Source organism: Petromyzon marinus, chromosome 74 (assembly GCF_048934315.1).
Source record: "Petromyzon marinus isolate PM22_M1 ecotype Great Lakes invasive population chromosome 74, UKy_Petmar_22M1.pri1.0, whole genome shotgun sequence".
Classification (NCBI taxonomy): Eukaryota; Metazoa; Chordata; class Hyperoartia; order Petromyzontiformes; family Petromyzontidae; genus Petromyzon; species Petromyzon marinus.
The window spans coordinates 9,710,310-9,729,282 of NC_133740.1; the positions used below are offsets into that span (position 1 = coordinate 9,710,310).

Genomic DNA, 18,973 nt, shown 5'->3' on the forward strand with positions numbered 1-18,973 from the left:
CCCCTCCCTCCTCCCCCTCCTCCTCCTCCCCCTCCTCCTCCTCCCCCTACCCCCTCCTCCCCCCCCTCCTCCCCCTCCTCCTCCCCCTCTTAGCGGGGGTGGGTGGGGGGGGTGTGAGGGAGGGTAGGGGGGTGAGTGTGCGGTGAGTGTTTGGTGAGTGAGTGGTGAGCGAGCGGTGAGTGAGTGAGTGGTGAGTGAGTGAGTGAGTGGTGAGTGAGTGGTGAGTGATGAGTGAGTGGTGAGTGAGTGGTGAGTGGTGAGTGAGTGGTGAGTGAGTGAGTGAGTGGTGAGTGAGTGAGTGAGTGGTGAGTGAGTGAGCGAGTGGTGAGTGAGTGAGTGGTGAGTGAGTGTGTGAGCGAGTAAGTTAGTGGTGAGTGAGTGAGTGTGTGAGCGAGTGAGTGAGTGAGCGAGTGAGTGAGTGGTGAGTGAGTGGTGTGTGAGTGAGTGGTGAGTGAGTGGTGTGTGAGTGAGTGGTGAGTGAGTGGTGAGTGAGTGGTGTGTGAGTGGTAAGCGAGTGGTGAGCGAGCGGTGAGCGAGTGAGTGGTAAGTGAGTGAGTGAGTGGTGAGTGAGTGAGTGAGTGTGCGGTGAGTGTTTGGTAAGTGAGTGGTGAGCGAGCGGTGAGTGAGTGAGTGGTGAGTGAGTGAGTGAGTGGTGAGTGAGTGGTGAGTGATGAGTGAGTGGTGAGTGAGTGGTGAGTGGTGAGTGAGTGGTGAGTGGTGAGCGAGTGGTGAGCGAGTGGTGAGTGAGTGGTAAGCGAGTGGTGAGCGAGCGGTGAGCGAGTGAGTGGTGAGTGAGTGGCGAGTGATGAGTGAGTGGTGAGTGAGTGGTAAGAGAGTGGTGAGTGAGTGGTGAGTGAGTGGTGAGTGAGTGGTGAGTGGTGAGTGAGTGGTGAGTGAGTGGTGAGTGAGTGGTGAGTGATGAGTGAGTGGTGAGTGAGTGGTAAGAGAGTGGTGAGTGAGCGGTGAGTGAGTGAGTGGTGAGCGGTGAGTGAGTGGTGAGAGAGTGGTGAGTGAGCGGTGAGTGGTGAGTGAGTGGTAAGCGTGTGGTGAGTGGTGAGTGAGTGGTGAGTGAGTGGTGAGCGAGTGGTGAGTGAGCGGTGAGTGATGAGCGTGTGGTGAGTGAGTGGTGAGTGAGTGGTGAGTGAGTGGTGAGCGAGTGGTGAGCGAGTGGTGAGTGAGCGGTGAGTGATGAGCGTGTGGTGAGTGAGTGGTGAGTGAGTGGTGAGTGAGTGGTGAGCGAGTGGTGAGTGAGTGAGCGGTGAGCGAGCGGTGAGCGAGCGGTGAGTGGTGAGTGAGTGGTGAGTGAGTGGTAAGCGTGTGGTGAGTGAGTGGTGAGTGAGTGGTGAGTGAGTGGTGAGCGAGTGGTGAGTGAGTGGTGAGTGAGTGGTGAGTGAGTGGTGAGTGAGTGAGCGGTGAGTGAGTGGTGAGTGAGTGGTGAGTGGTGAGTGAGTGGTGAGTGAGTGGTGAGCGAGTGGTGAGTGAGCGGTGAGTGATGAGCGTGTGGTGAGTGAGTGGTGAGTGAGTGGTGAGTGAGTGGTGAGTGAGTGAGTGAGTGGTGAGTGAGTGAGTGGTGAGTGAGTGGTGAGTGGTGAGTGAGTGAGCGGTGAGCGTCCTCCCGCACCTCCTCGTCCGAGATGGCCGAGCGGAGCTGACAACTCCAGTTGACGAGCCGCTCCCCTCGCTGGAGCAGCCCGGCCTCGTGCAGACGCACAAACGCCTCCCTCACCGCTCGCGAGAACCCCTGGGGGCATGGGGGGGGGGGGCACGGGGGGGGGGGGCACGGGGGGGCATGGGGGGGCACGGGGGGGGGGCACGGGGAGAGAAATGGGGGACACACAGGGAGACAAGGGGACACTTAACACATGGTGAGCGGGTGGGAGGGTGAGTGAGTGAGCGTGCAGGCGGGTGGGTGGGTGAGCGGGTGGGTGAGCGTGTGGGTTAGCAGGTGGGTGAGCGTGCGGGCGGGTGGGTGAGCGTGTGGGTGGGTGGGTGAGCGGGTGGGTGAGCGTGTGGGCGAGTGTGTGGGTGAGCGGGTGGGTGAGCGTGTGGGTGAGCGTGTGGGTGAGCGGGTGGGTGAGCGGGTGGGTGAGCGTGTGGGTGAGCGGGTGGGTGAGCGTGTGGGCGAGCGTGTGGGTGAGCGTGCGGGCGGTTGGGCGAGTGTGTGGGTGAGTGTGTCGGTGAGTGTGTGAGCGAGCGTGTGGGTGAGCGTGTGGGCGGGTGGGTGAGTGTGTGGGTGAGCAGGTGGGTGAGCGTGCGGGCGGGTGGGTGAGCGGGTGGGTGAGCGTGTGGGCGAGCGTGTGCGTGAGCGTGTGGGTGAGCGTGTGTGCGAGCGTGTGGGTGAGCGTGTGGGTGAGTGTGTGGGTGAGCAGGTGGGTGAGCGTGTGGGTGAGCGTGCGTGCGGGCGGGTGGGTGAGCGGGTGGGTGAGCGTGTGGGCGAGTGTGTGCGTGAGCGTGTGGGTGAGCGTGTGGGTGAGCGTGTGGGTGAGCGTGTGTGCGTGAGCGTGTGGGTGAGCGTGCGTGCGAGCGTGTGGGTGAGCGTGTGGGTGAGCGGGTGGGTGAGCGTGTGCGTGCGAGCGTGTGTGGCTAAGCGTGGGAGCGTGTGGGTGAGCGGGTGGGTGAGCGTGTGGGCGAGTGCGTGCGAGCGTGTGGGTGAGCGTGTGGGTGAGCGTGTGTGCGAGCGTGTGCGTGAGCGTGTGGGTGAGCGTGTGGGTGAGCGTGTGGGTGAGCGTGTGCGTGCGAGCGTGTGTGGCTAAGCGTGGGAGCGTGCCCCTCACCTCGTCCATGGTGAACCTGTCCCTGCTCCAGTCCAGCGAGGCTCCGAGACTCCGCAGCTGGGAGTAAATCTGCACCCCCTTCCTGCACACAGAGAGTGGCGGCTGTGGTTGCGTAGCTGACGTCAACACCGGGAAGACAAAGGCGGCCCGGGGGCCTGGCTTTGCCGGCCACCCCACCCCCTGCTCCGCGCTACTAACAGCACTTTGCCCCGACCGCCGCCTGCCAAGAGGCTACCCGGGGGAGCTTTGTCTGCTGTGCGACTCACGTGTCCGCCCAGTGACGGGTCTCCCTGAGGAACTCGTCACGGCCCAGCTGGTGACGATTCAGACCCCGCTCCTTCGCCAGGTGACGTTCAACCACCACCTGAGCACGCACAAAGACAAAGGTCCCCCGTCGTAGCCTGTGACGGACTGCAGGGGGCAAGTGCTGTTAGCGAGCACCTATGAAGGCCGGTAACGGTACACGAGGGGGTGGGTGGCCAGCACCACCACGCACGCCCGGCCGCCTTTGTCTCCCCCGGTGGCGATGTTTACCACACACCCGCACCAGGTAACTCATTTGAGCTGAGTCGACCTAGGGGAGGCCCGGGACCGGTTCAGATAATCGTCACTGGTGTTGGCCGTGAGCGGGAATCGAACCCGGGTCGCCAGGTTCATAGCGCAGCGTAGCGCTAACCGCTACACTACCGCTCCCCACACACACGTACACACACACGTACACACACCCAAGTACACACACACCCAAGTACACACACAAGTACACGCACACGTATACACACACGCACACGTACACACACACGCACACGTACACACACACGCACACGTACACACAAGTATACACACACACACAAGTACACACACACACACGTACACACACACACAAGTACACACACACACAAGTACACACACACACAAGTACACACACACACACACACATGTACACACACACGTGTACACACACAGGTACACACGTGTACACACAGGTACACACACAGGTACACACACACGTACACAGGTACACACGTACACGTACACAGGTACACAAGTATACACAGGTACACACACGTGTACACACAGGTACACACACGTGTACACACATGTGTACACACACGTGTACACACACAGGTACACACGTGTACACACACACAGGTACACACAGGTACGTACACACGTGTACACACACACAGGTACACACGTGTACACACGTGTACACACACAAGTACACACACAGGTACACACGTGTACACACAGGTACACACACACAGGTACACACACACACAGGTACACACACACACACAGGTACACACAGGTATGTACACACGTGTACACACACACACAAGTACACACAGGTACACACGTGTACACACACAGGTACACACGTGTACACACACACAGGTACACACGTGTACACACGTGTACACACACAAGTACACACACAGGTACACACGTGTACACACAGGTACACACACACACACAGGTACACACACACACAAGTACACACAGGTACACACGTGTACACACATGCACACAAGTACACACAGGTACACACGTGTACACACACACAGGTATACACGTGTACACACACACAGGTACACATGTGAACACACACAAGTACACATGTGTACACACACAAGTACACATGTGTACACACACAAGTACACATGTGTACACACACAAGTACACACGTGTACACACACAGGTACACACGTGTACACACAAGTACACACGTGTACACACAAGTACACACACGTACACACACATGTATACACACACACACACGTGTACACACACAGGTACACACGTGTACACACAGGTACACACACAGGTACACACACACACGTACACAGGTACACACGTACACGTACACAGGTACACAAGTATACACAGGTACACACACGTGTACACACACAGGTACACACACGTGTGCATACACACAGGTACGTACACACGTGTACACACACACATGTACACACGTGTACACACGTGTACACACACAAGTACACACACAGGTACACACGTGTACACACACACAGGTACACACACACACAGGTACACACAGGTATGTACACACGTGTACACACACACACACAAGTACACACAGGTACACACGTGTACACACACACAAGTACACACGTGTACACACACAAGTACACACGTGTACACACAAGTACACACGTATACACACACGTGTACACACACAAGTGCACACGTGTACACACACAGGTACACACGTGTACACACAAGTACACACGTGTACACACACAAGTACACACGTGTATACACACAAGTACACACGTGTACACACACAAGTACACACGTGTACACACACAAGTACACACGTGTACACACACAGGTACACACAGGTACGTACATACGTGTACACACACAGGTACATACGTGTACACACACAAGTACACAAGTGTACACACACAAGTACACACACGTGTACACACACACATGTGTACACACACACACGTGTACACACACACACACGTGTACACACACAAGTACACACGTGTACACACACAGGTACACGTGTACACACACACACGTGTACACACACACACGTGTACACACACACACGTGTACACACACGTGTACACACACACAAGTACACACGTGTACACACACACAGTGTACAAGGCGAAGCTTTCCCAAACGAGAGCTCGACGAAGGGGCTCATCCGTCATCGTCGTCACCGTCGTGTTGTTGTGGTTGTTGTGGTTGTTGTGGTGGTTGTGGTTGTTGTGGTTGTTGTAGCTGTTGTGGTTGATGTTGTGGCTGTTGTGGTTGTTGTTGTTGTGGTTGTTGTGGTTGTTGTTGTGGTTGTTGTGGTGGTTGTTGTTGTGGTTGTTGTTGTGGTTGTTGTTGTGGTTGTGGTTGTTGTTGTGGTTGTTGTGGTTGTTGTGGTGGTTGTGGTTGTTGTGGTTGTTGTGGCTGTTGTGGTTGATGTTGTGGCTGTTGTGGTTGATGTTGTGGCTGTTGTGGTTGTTGTTGTTGTGGTGGTTGTTGTGGTTGTTGTGGTTGTTGTGGTTGTTGTTGTAGCTGTTCTGGTTGTGGTTGTTGTTGTGGCTGTTGTGGTTGTTGTTGTTGTGGTTGTTGTGGTTGTTGTTGTGGTTGTTGTGGTGGTTGTTGTTGTGGTTGTTGTTGTGGTTGTGGTTGTGGTTGTTGTGGTTGTTGTGGTTGTTGTTGTGGTTGTGGTTGTTGTAGTTGTTGTGGCTGTTGTTGTTGTAGCTGTTGTAGTTGTTGTAGCTGTTGTGGTTGTTGTTGTGGCTGTTGTGGTTGTTGTTGTAGCTGTTGTGGTTGTTGTGGCTGTTGTGGTTGTTGTGGTTGTTGTGGTTGTTGTGGTGGTTGTTGTTGTGGTTGTTGTTGTGGTTGTTGTTGTGGTTGTGGTTGTTGTGGTTGTTGTGGTGGTTGTGGTTGTTGTGGTTGTTGTGGCTGTTGTGGTTGATGTTGTGGCTGTTGTGGTTGATGTTGTGGCTGTTGTGGTTGTTGTTGTTGTGGGTGTTGTGGTTGTTGTTGTGGTTGTTGTTTTGGTTCTGGTTGTTGTGGTTGTTGTTGTTGTGGTTGTTGTGGTTGTTGTGGTGGTTGATGTTGTGGCTGTTGTGGTTGTTGTTGTTGTGGTTGTTGTGGTTGTTGTGGTTGTTGTGGTGGTTGTTGTTGTGGTTGTTGTTGTGGTTGTTGTTGTGGTTGTTGTTGTGGTTGTTGTTGTGGTTGTTGTTGTGGTTGTAGCTGTTGTGGTTGTAGCTGTTGTGGTTGTTGTTGTGGTTGTTGTTGTGGTTGTTGTGGTTGTTGTGGTGGTTGTGGTTGTTGTGGTTGTTGTAGCTGTTGTGGTTGATGTTGTGGCTGTTGTGGTTGTTGTTGTTGTGGTTGTTGTTGTGGTTGTTGTGGTGGTTGTTGTTGTGGTTGTTGTTGTGGTTGTTGTTGTGGTTGTTGTTGTGGTTGTGGTTGTTGTTGTGGTTGTTGTGGTGGTTGTGGTTGTTGTGGTTGTTGTAGCTGTTGTGGTTGATGTTGTGGCTGTTGTGGTTGTTGTTGTGGTTGTTGTGGTTGTTGTTGTGGTTGTTGTTGTGGTTCTGGTTGTTGTGGTTGTTGTTGTTGTTGTGGTTGTTGTGGTTGTTGTGGTTGTTGTTGTGGTTGTTGTTGTGGTTGTTGTGGTTGTTGTTGTTGTTGTGGTGGTTGTTGTGGTGGTTGTTGTGGTGGTTGTTGTGGTGGTTGTTGTGGTTGTTGTGGTTGTTGTTGTTGTTGTAGCTGTTCTGGTTGTGGTTGTTGTTGTGGCTGTTGTGGTTGTTGTTGTGGTTGTTGTGGTTGTTGTTGTGGTTGTTGTTGTGGTTGTTGTTATTGTGGTTGTTGTGGTTGTTGTGGTTGTTGTGGTTGTTGTTGTGGTTGTGGTTGTTGTAGTTGTTGTGGCTGTTGTTGTTGTAGCTGTTGTAGTTGTTGTAGCTGTTGTGGTTGTTGTTGTGGCTGTTGTGGTTGTTGTTGTAGCTGTTGTGGTTGTTGTTGTTGTGGCTGTTGTGGTTGTTGTTGTTGTTGTGGTTGTTGTTGTGGTTGTTGTGGTTGTTGTTGTTGTGGTTGTTGTGGTTGTTGTGGTGGTTGTGGTTGTTGTGGTTGTTGTTGTAGCTGTTGTGGTTGTTGTTGTGGCTGTTGTTGTGGTTGTTGTTGTGGTTGTTGTGGTTGTTGTGGTGGTTGTGGTGGTTGTGGTTGTTGTTGTTGTTGTAGCTGTTGTGGTTGTTGTTGTGGCTGTTGTGGTTGTTGTTGTGGCTGTTGTGGTTGTTGTGGTTGTTGTGGTTGTTGTTGTGGTTGTTGTGGTGGTTGTTGTGGTGGTTGTTGTTGTGGTTGTTGTTGTGGTTGTTGTTGTAGCTGTTGTGCTTGTTGTTGTGGCTGTTGTGGTTGTGGTTGTTGTTGTTGGTGTTGTTGTGGTTGTTGTTGTGGTTGTTGTTGTTGTGGTTGTTGTGGTTGTTGTTGTGGCTGTTGTGGTTGTTGTTGTGGCTGTTGTGGTTGTTGTTGTTGTGGTTGTTGTGGTTGTTGTTGTGGTGGTTGTTGTGGTGGTTGTTGTTGTGGTTGTTGTTGTGGTTGTTGTTGTAGCTGTTGTGCTTGTTGTTGTGGCTGTTGTGGTTGTTGTTGTTGTTGTGGTTGTTGTGGCTGTTGTGTAATCACCTGCGTGGCGATGCCCGCGTGGTCCCTGCTAGGCACCCACACCACCCTGTGTCCCTGCATGCGATGCCTGACCCACACACACAAAGATAAAGACAAAGATCCCCCTGACCAGACTGTAGGGGCAAGTGCTGTTAGCGAGCAGCAGCACCTATAAAGGCCGGCACGGCACACGAGGGGGTGGGTGGCCAGCACCACGCCCGACCGTCTTTGTCTCCCTAGTGGCGATGTTTACACACCGCACCAGGTACTCATTTGAGGCTGAGTCGACCTAGGGGAGGCCCGGGACCGGTTCAGATAATCGTCACTGGTGTTGGCCGTGAGCGGGAATCGAACCCGGGTCGCCAGGTTCATAGCGCAGCGTAGCGCTAACCGCTACACTACCGCTCCCCACACAGACACACACACAGTGACACACACCCACACACACAGACACACACACACAGTGACACACACCCACACACACAGACACACACACACAGTGACACACACCCACACACACAGACACACACACAGTGACACACACCCACACACACAGACACACACACACAGACACACACCCACACACAAGGGCAATTGGCGTGACGGTGGCTAGGAGATGTTAACTACCTCGCCCGGTATACAGGAGGTCGTGGGTTCAATCCCAACCCTGCCGCCTGCTGTATATTTGGAGTGAGCGTCTCTCTCTCACATCATCATCACGGTGGCTGGCAGGCAGGCGGGTGGGTGAGCGGGTGGGTGGCTGAGTGAGCGGGTGAGTGGGTGAGTGAATGGGTAGGTGAGTGGGTCAGAGGGTGGGTGTGTGGGTGGATGAGTGAGTGGGTGAGTGAGTGTGTGAGTGAGCGGGTGAGTGGGTGAGAGGGTGAGTGAGAGGGTGAGTGAGCGGGTGAGTGAGCGGGTGAGTGATTGAGTGGGTGAGTGAGAGGGTGGATGAAAGAGTTAGTGAGTGAGTAGGTGAGGGAATGAGTAGGTGAGCGAGTGAGCGGGTGAGCGAGTGAGCGAGTGAGTGAGCGGGTGAGCGGGTGAGCGAGTGAGTGAGAGGGTGAGTGAGCGGGTAGATGGTTGAGTGAGCAGGTGGGTGGGTGAGTGTGCGGGTGAGTGGGTGAGTGAATGGGTAGGTGAGTGGGTCAGAGGGTGGGTGTGTGGGTCGATGAGTGAGTAGGTGAGTGAGTGGGTGAGTGAGTGTGTGAGTGAGCGGGTGAGAGGGTGAGTGAGAGGGTGAGTGAGCGGGTGAGTGAGTGAGTGGGTGAGTGAGAGGGTGGATGAAAGAGTTGGTGAGTGAGTAGGTGAGGGAATGAGTAGGTGAGCGAGTGAGCGGGTGAGCGAGTGAGTGAGTGAGCGGGTGAGCGAGTGAGTGAGAGGGTGAGCGAACGGGTGAGTGAGCGAGTGGGTGAGCGAGTGAGAGAGTAGGTGAATGAGTGGGTGGGTGGGTGGGTGAGTGAGTGAGTGGGCGAGTGAGTGAATGAGTGAGTGGGTGGGTGGGTGAGTGAGTGGGTGAGCGAGAGAGTAAGTGAGCGAGTGAGTGGGTGAGCGGGTGGGTGAGTGGGTGGGTGGGTGAGTGAGTGAGTGAGTGGGTGAGTGAGTGAGCGAGTGAGCGAGTGAGTTGTTGAGCGGGTGGGTGAGTGGGTGGGTGGGTGGGTGAGCGAGCGGGTGGGGTAAGCTCACCAGCGAGCTAACGCATCTTGCAAGGCAGCGGTGAGTAAAGTGAGTGAGTGAGCGAGTGGGTGGGTGAGTGGGTGAATGAGTGAGTGAGTGGGTGAGTGAGTGAGTGGGTGAGTGGGTGAGTGAGTGGGTGAGTGAGTGGGTGAGTGAGTGAGTGAGTGGGTGAGTGAGTGAGTGAGTGCGTGAGTGAGCGAGTGGGTGAGTGAGTGGGTGAGTCAGTGAGCGAGTAGGTGAGTGAGTGAGTGAGTGGGTGGGTGAGTGAGCGAGTGAGTGAGTGGGTGAGTGGGTGAGTGAGCGAGTGGGTGAGTGAGTGAGTGGGTGAGTCAGTGAGCGAGTAGGTGAGTGAGTGAGTGGGTGGGTGAGTGAGTGAGTGTGTGAGCGAGAGAGTGAGTGAGCGAGTGGGTGTGTGTGGGTGAGCGGGTGGGGTCAGCTCACCAGCGAGCTAACGCATCTTGCAAGGCAGCGGTGAGTGGGTGAGTGAGTGAGTGGGTGAGTGAGTGAGTGAGTGGATGAGTGAGTGAGTGGGTGAGTGAGTAAGTGAGTGGGTGAGTGAGCAAGTGAGTGAGTGAGTGGGTGGGTGAGTGAGTGAGTGGGTGAGTGAATGAGTGGGTGAGTGAGTGGGTGGGTGGGTGGGTGAGTGAGTGGGTGAGTGAGTGAGCGAGTGAGTGTGTGGGTGAGTGAGTGAGTGAGTGGGTGAGTGAGTGAGCGAGTGGGTGAGTGAGCGAGTGGGTGAGTGAGTGAGTGGGTGAGTCAGTGAGCGAGTAGGTGAGTGAGTGAGTGAGTGGGTGGGTGAGTGAGTGAGTGTGTGAGCGAGAGAGTGAGTGAGCGGGTGTGTGTGTGTGTGGGTGAGCGGGTGGGGTCAGCTCACCAGCGAGCTAACGCATCTTGCAAGGCAGCGGTGATTGAGTGGGTGAGTGAGTGAGTGGGTGAGTGAGTGAGTGGGTGAGTGAGTGAGTGGGTGAGTGAGTAAGTGAGTGGGTGAGTGAGCGAGTGAGTGAGTGAGTGGGTGGGTGAGTGAGTGGGTGAGTGAATGAGTGGGTGAGTGAGTGGGTGGGTGGGTGGGTGAGTGAGTGGGTGAGTGAGTGAGCGAGTGAGTGTGTGGGTGAGTGAGTGAGTGGGTGAGTGAGTGAGCGAGTGGGTGAGTGAGCGAGTGGGTGAGTGAGTGAGTGGGTGAGTCAGTGAGTGAGTGGGTGAGTGGGTGGGTGAGTGAGTGGGTGAGTGAGTGAGTGAGTGGGTGAGTGAGTGGGTGAGTGAGTGGGTGTGTGGGTGAGCGGGTGGGGTAAGCTCACCAGCGAGCTAACGCATCTTGCAAGGCAGCGGTGAGTGGGTGGGTGAGTGAGTGGGTGAGTGGGTGAGTGAGCGGGTGGGTGAGTGAGTGGGTGGGTGAGTGAGTGGGTGAGTGAGTGAGCGAGTGAGTGAATGAGCGGGTGGGGTCAGCTCACCAGCGAGCTAACGCATCTTGCAAGGCAGCGGTGAGAGCGTGGGTGAGTGAGTGAGTGGGGAGTGAGTGAGTGAGTGGGTGAGTGAGTGAGTGGGTGAGTGAGTGAGTGGGTGAGTGAGTGAGTGGGTGAGTGAGTGAGTGGGTGAGTGGGTGAGTGAGTGAGTGGGTGAGTGAGTGAGTGGGTGAGTGAGTGAGTGGGTGAGTGAGTGAGTGAGTGAGTGGGTGAGTGGGTGAGTGAGTGAGTGGGTGAGTGAGTGCGTGGGTGGGTGGGTGAGTGAGTGAGTGGGTGGGGTAAGCTCACCAGCGAGCTAACGCATCTTGCAAGGCAGCGGTGAGAGCGTGTCCGAGGTGCAGAGTCCCCGTGACGTTGGGTGGAGGGAGACACAGGGAGAAGGAAGTGGAGACACGGTGGGGGAGACGATCCTGAGACACGCGGACACACGGGGAGACACGGGGAGACACGGTGAGACACAGGGAGATACAGGAAGACACGGGGAGACACAGGGAGATACAGGGAGACACGGGGAGACACGGGGAGACACGGTGAGACACGGTGAGACACAGGGAGAACAGGAAGACACGCGGAGACACAGGGAGATACAGGGAGACACGGGGAGACACAGGGAGATACAGTCAGACACGCAGAGACACAGGGAGACACAGGGATACACAGGGAAACACAGGGAGACACGCAGAGACACAGGGAGACACGTGGAGACACAAGGAGACACGTGGAGACACACAGAGACAAAGGGAGACACGGGGAGTCACGGGGATTCACGGTGAGACACAGGGAGACACGGGGAGACACAGGGAGATACAGGGAGACACGGGGAGACACAGGGAGATACAGGGAGACACGGGGAGACACGGTGAGACACAGGGAGATACAGGAAGACACAGGGAGATACAGGGAGACACGGGGAGACACGGGGAGACACGGGGGGACACGGGGGGACACGGTGAGACATGGTGAGACACAGAGAGACACGCAGAGACACAGGGAGACACAGGGAGACACAGAGAGACACGGTGAGACACGGGGAGACACGGTGAGACACAGGGAGATACAGGAAGACACGCGGAGACACAGGGAGATACAGGGAGACACGGGGAGACACGGTGAGACACGGGGGGACACGGGGAGACACAGGGAGACACAGAGAGACACGCAGAGACACAGGGAGATACAGGGAGACACGGGGAGACACGGTGAGACACGGGGGGACACGGGGAGACACAGGGAGATACAGGAAGACACGCGGAGACACAGGGAGATACAGGGAGACACGGGGAGACACAGGGAGACACGGGGAGACACGGGGAGACACAGGGAGATACAGGGAGACACGGGGAGACACAGGGAGATACAGGGAGACACGGGGAGACACGGTGAGACACGGGGGGACACGGGGAGACACAGGGAGACACGTGGAGACACAGGGAGACACAGAGAGACACGCAGAGACACAGGGAGACACAGGGAGACACAGGGAGACACGCAGAGATACGCGGTGACACAGGGAGACACGGGGAGACACAGGGAGACACGCAGAGACACAGGGAGACACGGGGAGACACAGGAAGACACGCGGAGACACGCAGAGACACAGGGAGACACGGGGAGACACGGTGAGACACGGTGAGACACAGGGAGATACGGGGAGACACGGTGAGACACGGTGAGACACAGGGAGATACAGGAAGACACGCGGAGACACAGGGAGATACAGGGAGACACGGGGAGACACGGTGAGACACGGGGGGACACGGGGAGACACAGGGAGACAGGTGGAGACACAGGGAGACACAGAGAGACACAGGGAGATACAGGAAGACACGCGGAGACACAGGGAGATACAGGGAGACACGGGGAGACACAGGGAGACACGGGGAGACACAGGGAGACACGCAGAGACACAGGGATACACGTGGAGACACAGGAAGACACGCGGAGACACGCAGAGACACAGGGAGACACGGGGAGACACGGGGAGACACAGGGAGAAGGAGGTGGAGACACAGTGGGGGAAACGATCCTGAGACACGTGGAGACACAGGGAGAGACGCGGAGACACAGGGAGACACGGGGAGACACGGTGAGACACGGGGAGACACAGGGAGAGACGCGGAGACACAGGGAGACACGGGGAGACACGGGGAGACACAGGGAGATACAGGGAGATACAGGGAGATACAGGGAGACACGCAGAGACACAGGGAGAGACGCGGAGACACAGGGAGACACGGGGAGACACGGTGAGACACGTGGAGACACAGGGAGACACAGGGAGACACGGGGAGACACAGGGAAACACAGGGAGAGACGCGAAGACACAGGGAGACACAGAGAGACACGTGACGTACTCACGTGGTACTCGTGAAGTACTCACGTGGTACTCTTGATGTACTCACGTGGTACTCGTGTGAAGTACTCACGTGGTACTCTTGAAGTACTCACGTGGTACGCGTGAAGTACTCACGTGGTACTCGTGTGATGTACTCACGTGGTACTCGTGTGAAGTACTCACGTGGTACTCTTGAAGTACTCACGTGGTACTCGTGAAGTTCTCACGTGGCAGTCATGTGAAGTACTCACGTGGTACTCGTGTGAAGTACTCACGTGGTACATGTGAAGTACTCACGTGGTACTCGTGAAGTACTCACGTGGTACTCGTGTGAAGTACTCACGTGGTGCTCGTGTGAAGTTCTCACACGGCACTCGTGTGAAGTACTCACGTGGTACTCTTGATGTACTCACGTGGTACTCGTGTGAAGTACTCACGTAGTACTCGTGTGAAGTACTCACCTGGTACTCTTGATGTACTCACGTGGTACTCGTGTGAAGTACTCACGTGGTACTCGTGTGAAGTACTCACGTGGTACTCGTGTGAAGTACTCACGTGGTACTCGTGTGAAGTACTCACGTGGTACATGTGAAGTACTCACGTGGTACTCGTGAAGTACTCACGTGGTACTCGTGTGAAGTACTCACGTGGTACTCGTGTGAAGTACTCACGTGGTACTCGTGAGGTACTCACGTGGTACTCGTGAAGTACTCACGTGGTACTCTTGATGTACTCACGTGGTACTCACGTGGTACTCGTGAGGTACTCACGTGGTACTCGTGTGAGGTACTCACGTGGTACTCGTGAAGTACTCACGTGGTACTCGTGTGAGGTACTCACGTGGTACTCGTGTGAAGTAATCAGGTGGTACTCGTGTGAAGTAATCAGGTGGTACTCTTGATGTACTCACGTGGTACGTGTGAAGTACTCACGTGGTACGTGTGAAGTACTCACGTGGTACTCGTGTGAAGTACTCACGTGGTACTCTTGAAGTACTCACGTGGTACTCGTGTGAAGTACTCACGTGGTACTCGTGTGAAGTACTCACGTGGCACGTGTGAAGTACTCACGTGGTACTCGTGTGAGGTACTCACGTGGTACGTGTGAAGTACTCACGTGGTACTCGTGTTAAGTACTCCCGTGGTACGTGTGAAGTACTCACGTGGTACTCGTGTTAAGTACTCACGTGGTACTCGTGTGAAGTACTCACGTGGTACGTGTGAAGTACTCACGTGGTACTCGTCATGTACTCACGTGGTACTATTGAGGTACTCACGTGGTACTCGTGTGAAGTACTCACGTGGTACTCGTGTGAAGTACTCACGTGGTACTCGCGTGAGGTACTCACGTGGTACTCGCGAGGTACTCACGTGGTACTCGTGTGAGGTACTCACGTGGTACTCGTGAAGTACTCACGTGGTACTCGTGAAGTACTCACGTGGTACTCGTGAGGTACTCACGTGGTGCTCGTCATGTACTCACGTGGTACTCGTGTGAAGTACTCACGTGGCACTCGTGAGGTACTCACGTGGTACTCGTGTGAGGTACTCACGTGGTACTCGTGTGAAGTACTCACGTGGTACTCTTGAAGTACTCACGTGGTACTCGTGTTAAGTACTCACGTGGTACGTGTGAAGTACTCACGTGGTACTCGTGTTAAGTACTCACGTGGTACTCGCGAGGTACTCACGTGGTACTCGGGAGAGAAGAAGCCCTGCTTCTCCCACCAGGGCCCCCACGCGGCCTCGACGAAGCGAGGGCTGAAACTCCGGGGCAGTGGGATGGAAGTGTCTGACATCAACAACAACATCAACAACATCAACAACAACATCAACAACAACATCAACAACAACAACATCAACAACAACAACATCATCAACAACAACATCAACAACATCAACAACAACATCAACAACATCAACAACATCAACATCATCAACAACATCAACAACATCAACAACATCAACATCATCAACAACAACAACATCAACAACAACATCAACAACAACAACATCAACAACAACATCAACATCAACAACATCAACAACAACATCAACAACAACAACATCAACAACATCAACAACAACATCAACAACATCAACAACAACATCATCAACAACATCAACAACATCAACAACAACAACATCAACATCAACAACAACAACATCAACAACAACAACATCATCAACAACAACATCAACAACATCAACAACATCAACAACATCAACATCATCAACAACATCAACAACATCAACAACATCAACATCATCAACAACAACATCAACAACAACATCAACAACAACAACATCAACAACAACATCAACATCAACAACATCAACAACAACATCAACAACATCAACAACATCAACAACAACATCAACAACATCAACAACATCATCAACAACATCAACAACATCAACAACAACAACATCAACAACAACAACATCAACATCAACAACATCATTAACAACATCAACATCAACAACATCAACAACATCGACAACAACATCAACAACAACATCAACAACAACAACATCATCAACAACATCAACAACATCAACAACAACATCAACATCAACAACATCAACAACATCAACAACATCAACAACATCAACAACATCAACATCATCAACAACAACATCAACAACATCAACAACATCAACAACAACATCAATAACATCACCATCAACATCATCAACAACATCAACAACATCAACATCAACAACATCAACAAGATCAACAACAACAACATCAACAACAACATCAACAACAACAACATCAACAACATCATCAACAACATCAACAACATCAACAACAACGTCATCATCAACAACATCAACAACATCAACAACAACGTCATCAACAACGTCATCATCATCATCGTCATCATCAACGTCATCATCATCAACAACATCATCATCGTCATCATCAACAACGTCATCTGGTGCTGGTGCTGCTGGTGCTGGTGGTGGTGCTGCTGGTGCTGGTGGTGCTGGTGGTGCTGGTGCTAGTGGTGGTGCTGGTGGTGGTGGTGCTGGTGCTGGTGGTGGTGCTGCTGGTGGTGGTGGTGCTGGTGCTGGTGCTGCTGTTGGTGCTGGTGGTGCTGGTGCTGCTGGTGCTGCTGCTGGTGGTGCTGGTGGTGGTGCTGGTGGTGGTGGTGCTGGTGGTGCTGGTGGTGGTGCTGCTAGTGGTGGTGCTGCTGGTGGTGCTGGTGCTGCTGCTGGTGGTGGTGCTGGTGGTGCTGCTGGTGGTGCTAGTGGTGGTGCTAGTGGTGGTGCTGGTGGTGGTGCTAGTGGTGGTGCTGGTGGTGCTGGTGCTGCTGGTGGTGCTGGTGGTGGTGGTGCTGCTGCTGCTGGTGGTGCTGGTGGTCACCTTTCTTGTCTCCAGGTTTGGTGTTCACTTCGTATCGCTCCGACTCCGGCAGGGGTTTGAACTCCCGACTGCGACCTGGCAGCTCCTAACACAACAACTCAAAAAGTCAACAACTCCACTATACACTATAACTACACTATACACGACAATACTACACACTACACTCTACACTACACTATACACTACACTACAATACACTACACTATACACTGCAATACTATACACTACACTCTACACTACACTATTGTACACTACACTATACACTACACAACTATACACTACACACACTACACTATATACTACACACTACACTACTATACACTACACAATACACTACACTATACTCTACACTATTATACACTACACTACACACTACACTACTATACAATACACTATACACTACTATACACTACACTATACTCTACTATACACTACACTATACTCTACTATACACGACACTATACACTACAATACACTACACAACTATACACTACACACACTACACTACTATACACTACACTATACACTACACTATACACTACACTACTATACACTACACTATATACTACGATACACTACACTATACACTACACTACTACCCTACACTATACACTACACTATACACTACACTATACACTAATATACACTACACTACTATACACTACACTACTATACACTACACTATACACTACTAATGTAAACCACCGTTCACCGACGGTTTGTTAACCCGTGGCCGGATCTCGAACTGGGGTCTGGAGGCTCACCGCCGACGCAGCCTCGAGACCCTCAAAACGCCGCTGCCGCCTCTTCATCTTGTTCGCTCTGTCTCGGGTAGCAGAGTCCCCCTGTCCCCCCGTGCCCCCCTGTCCCCCCGTGTCTCCCTGTCCCCCCGTGTCTCCCTGTCCCCCACGTGTCCCCAGACCCCCCTGTCCCCCCGTGTCTCCCTGTCCCCCCGTGTCTCCCTGTCCCCCCGTGTCCCCCTGTCCCCCACGTGTCCCCAGACCCCCCTGTCCCCCCGTGTCTCCCTGTCCCCCACGTGTCCCCAGACCCACACGTCCCCCCGTGTCTCCCTGTCCCCCCGTGTCTCCCTGTCCCCCCGTGTCTCCCTGTCCCCCCGTGTCTCCCTGTCCCCCACGTGTCTCCAGACCCACGCGTCCCCCCGTGTCTCCCTGTCCCCCACGTGTCCCCAGAGCCACGCGTCCCCCCGTGTCTCCCTGTCCCCCACGTGTCCCCAGACCCCCGTGTCTCCCCGAGAGACAGGGACACGGTCCCCTCCGCCCGGATCGCAGGGATATGAGCAGCGTCCTCTGCAGCATCGCGGATCTCAGACAACAAAGTGGGGTTGGTGGTGGGGGGGGGGGGAGAGACTCGGGAGACACGTGGAGACAGAGACACGTGGAGACAGAGACACGTGGCGACAGAGACACGGGGAGACAGAGACACGTGGAGACAGAGACACGTGGAGACAGTGACACGTGGACAGGGGAGACAGGGACACGGGGAGACAGAGACACGTGGACAGGGGAGACTGGGACAGGGGAGACTGGGACAGGGGGAGACAGAGACACGTGGAGACAGAGACACGGGGAGACAGAGACACGTGGACAGGGGAGACAGGGACACGGGGAGACAGAGACACGTGGACAGGGGAGACTGGGACAGGGGAGACTGGGACAGGGGGAGACAGAGACACGTGGACAGGGGGAGACAGAGACACGTGGACAGGGGGAGACTGGGACAGGGGGAGACTGGGACAGGGGGAGACTGGGACAGGGAGAGACAGAGACACGTGGACAGGGGGAGACTGGGACACGGGGACACTCGGGAGAGACACGTGGACAGGGAGAGACAGAGACACGGGGACAATCGGGAGAGACACCAGGTCAAGGGACGCGGCGACCCTGAAACACGTGGAGACTCGGGACACGCGCGGGAGAATCAGAATGAGACACTCCCAAGAGAAACTCGTGCACGCACACGCGGAGACAACGGGAGGGAGACACCGGACCCTAGCGCACTGTACGTACAGTTTCACTGTCAATGTACGTACAGTCTCACTGTCAGTGTATGTACAGTATATTGTCGTGACGTCACGGCGCTGTCACGTGATCGGGCCCAACTCCTCCCCCCCCCTCTAGCTGACCCCGCCCTCCACAATTGGTCCCTCCCACACAGCTGCCACGCCCCCCCTCAAGCTGCCCCGCCTCCAGCTGTCCCCGCCCCTC

General features: G+C 54.4%; 1 protein-coding gene across 1 annotated transcript in view; it reads right to left on the reverse strand.

Annotated features, from left to right (window-relative positions):
• The window catches only part of LOC116957427 (valine--tRNA ligase, mitochondrial-like), an 86,667-nt gene extending 69,018 nt beyond the window's left edge, over positions 1 to 17,649 (reverse strand). The window contains exons 1-8 of the mRNA XM_076056187.1: positions 17,513 to 17,649; positions 16,749 to 16,833; positions 15,067 to 15,167; positions 11,330 to 11,451; positions 7,929 to 7,995; positions 3,041 to 3,138; positions 2,775 to 2,856; positions 1,622 to 1,741 (exon numbers count right to left, since the gene is read on the reverse strand). Of these exons, the coding sequence (XP_075912302.1) occupies positions 1,622 to 1,741; positions 2,775 to 2,856; positions 3,041 to 3,138; positions 7,929 to 7,995; positions 11,330 to 11,451; positions 15,067 to 15,167; positions 16,749 to 16,833; positions 17,513 to 17,560 (723 nt within the window). The 5' untranslated portion in view covers positions 17,561 to 17,649. The remainder of the gene's footprint in view (positions 1 to 1,621; positions 1,742 to 2,774; positions 2,857 to 3,040; positions 3,139 to 7,928; positions 7,996 to 11,329; positions 11,452 to 15,066; positions 15,168 to 16,748; positions 16,834 to 17,512) is intronic.
• Positions 17,650 to 18,973: the final 1,324 nt, after the last annotated feature.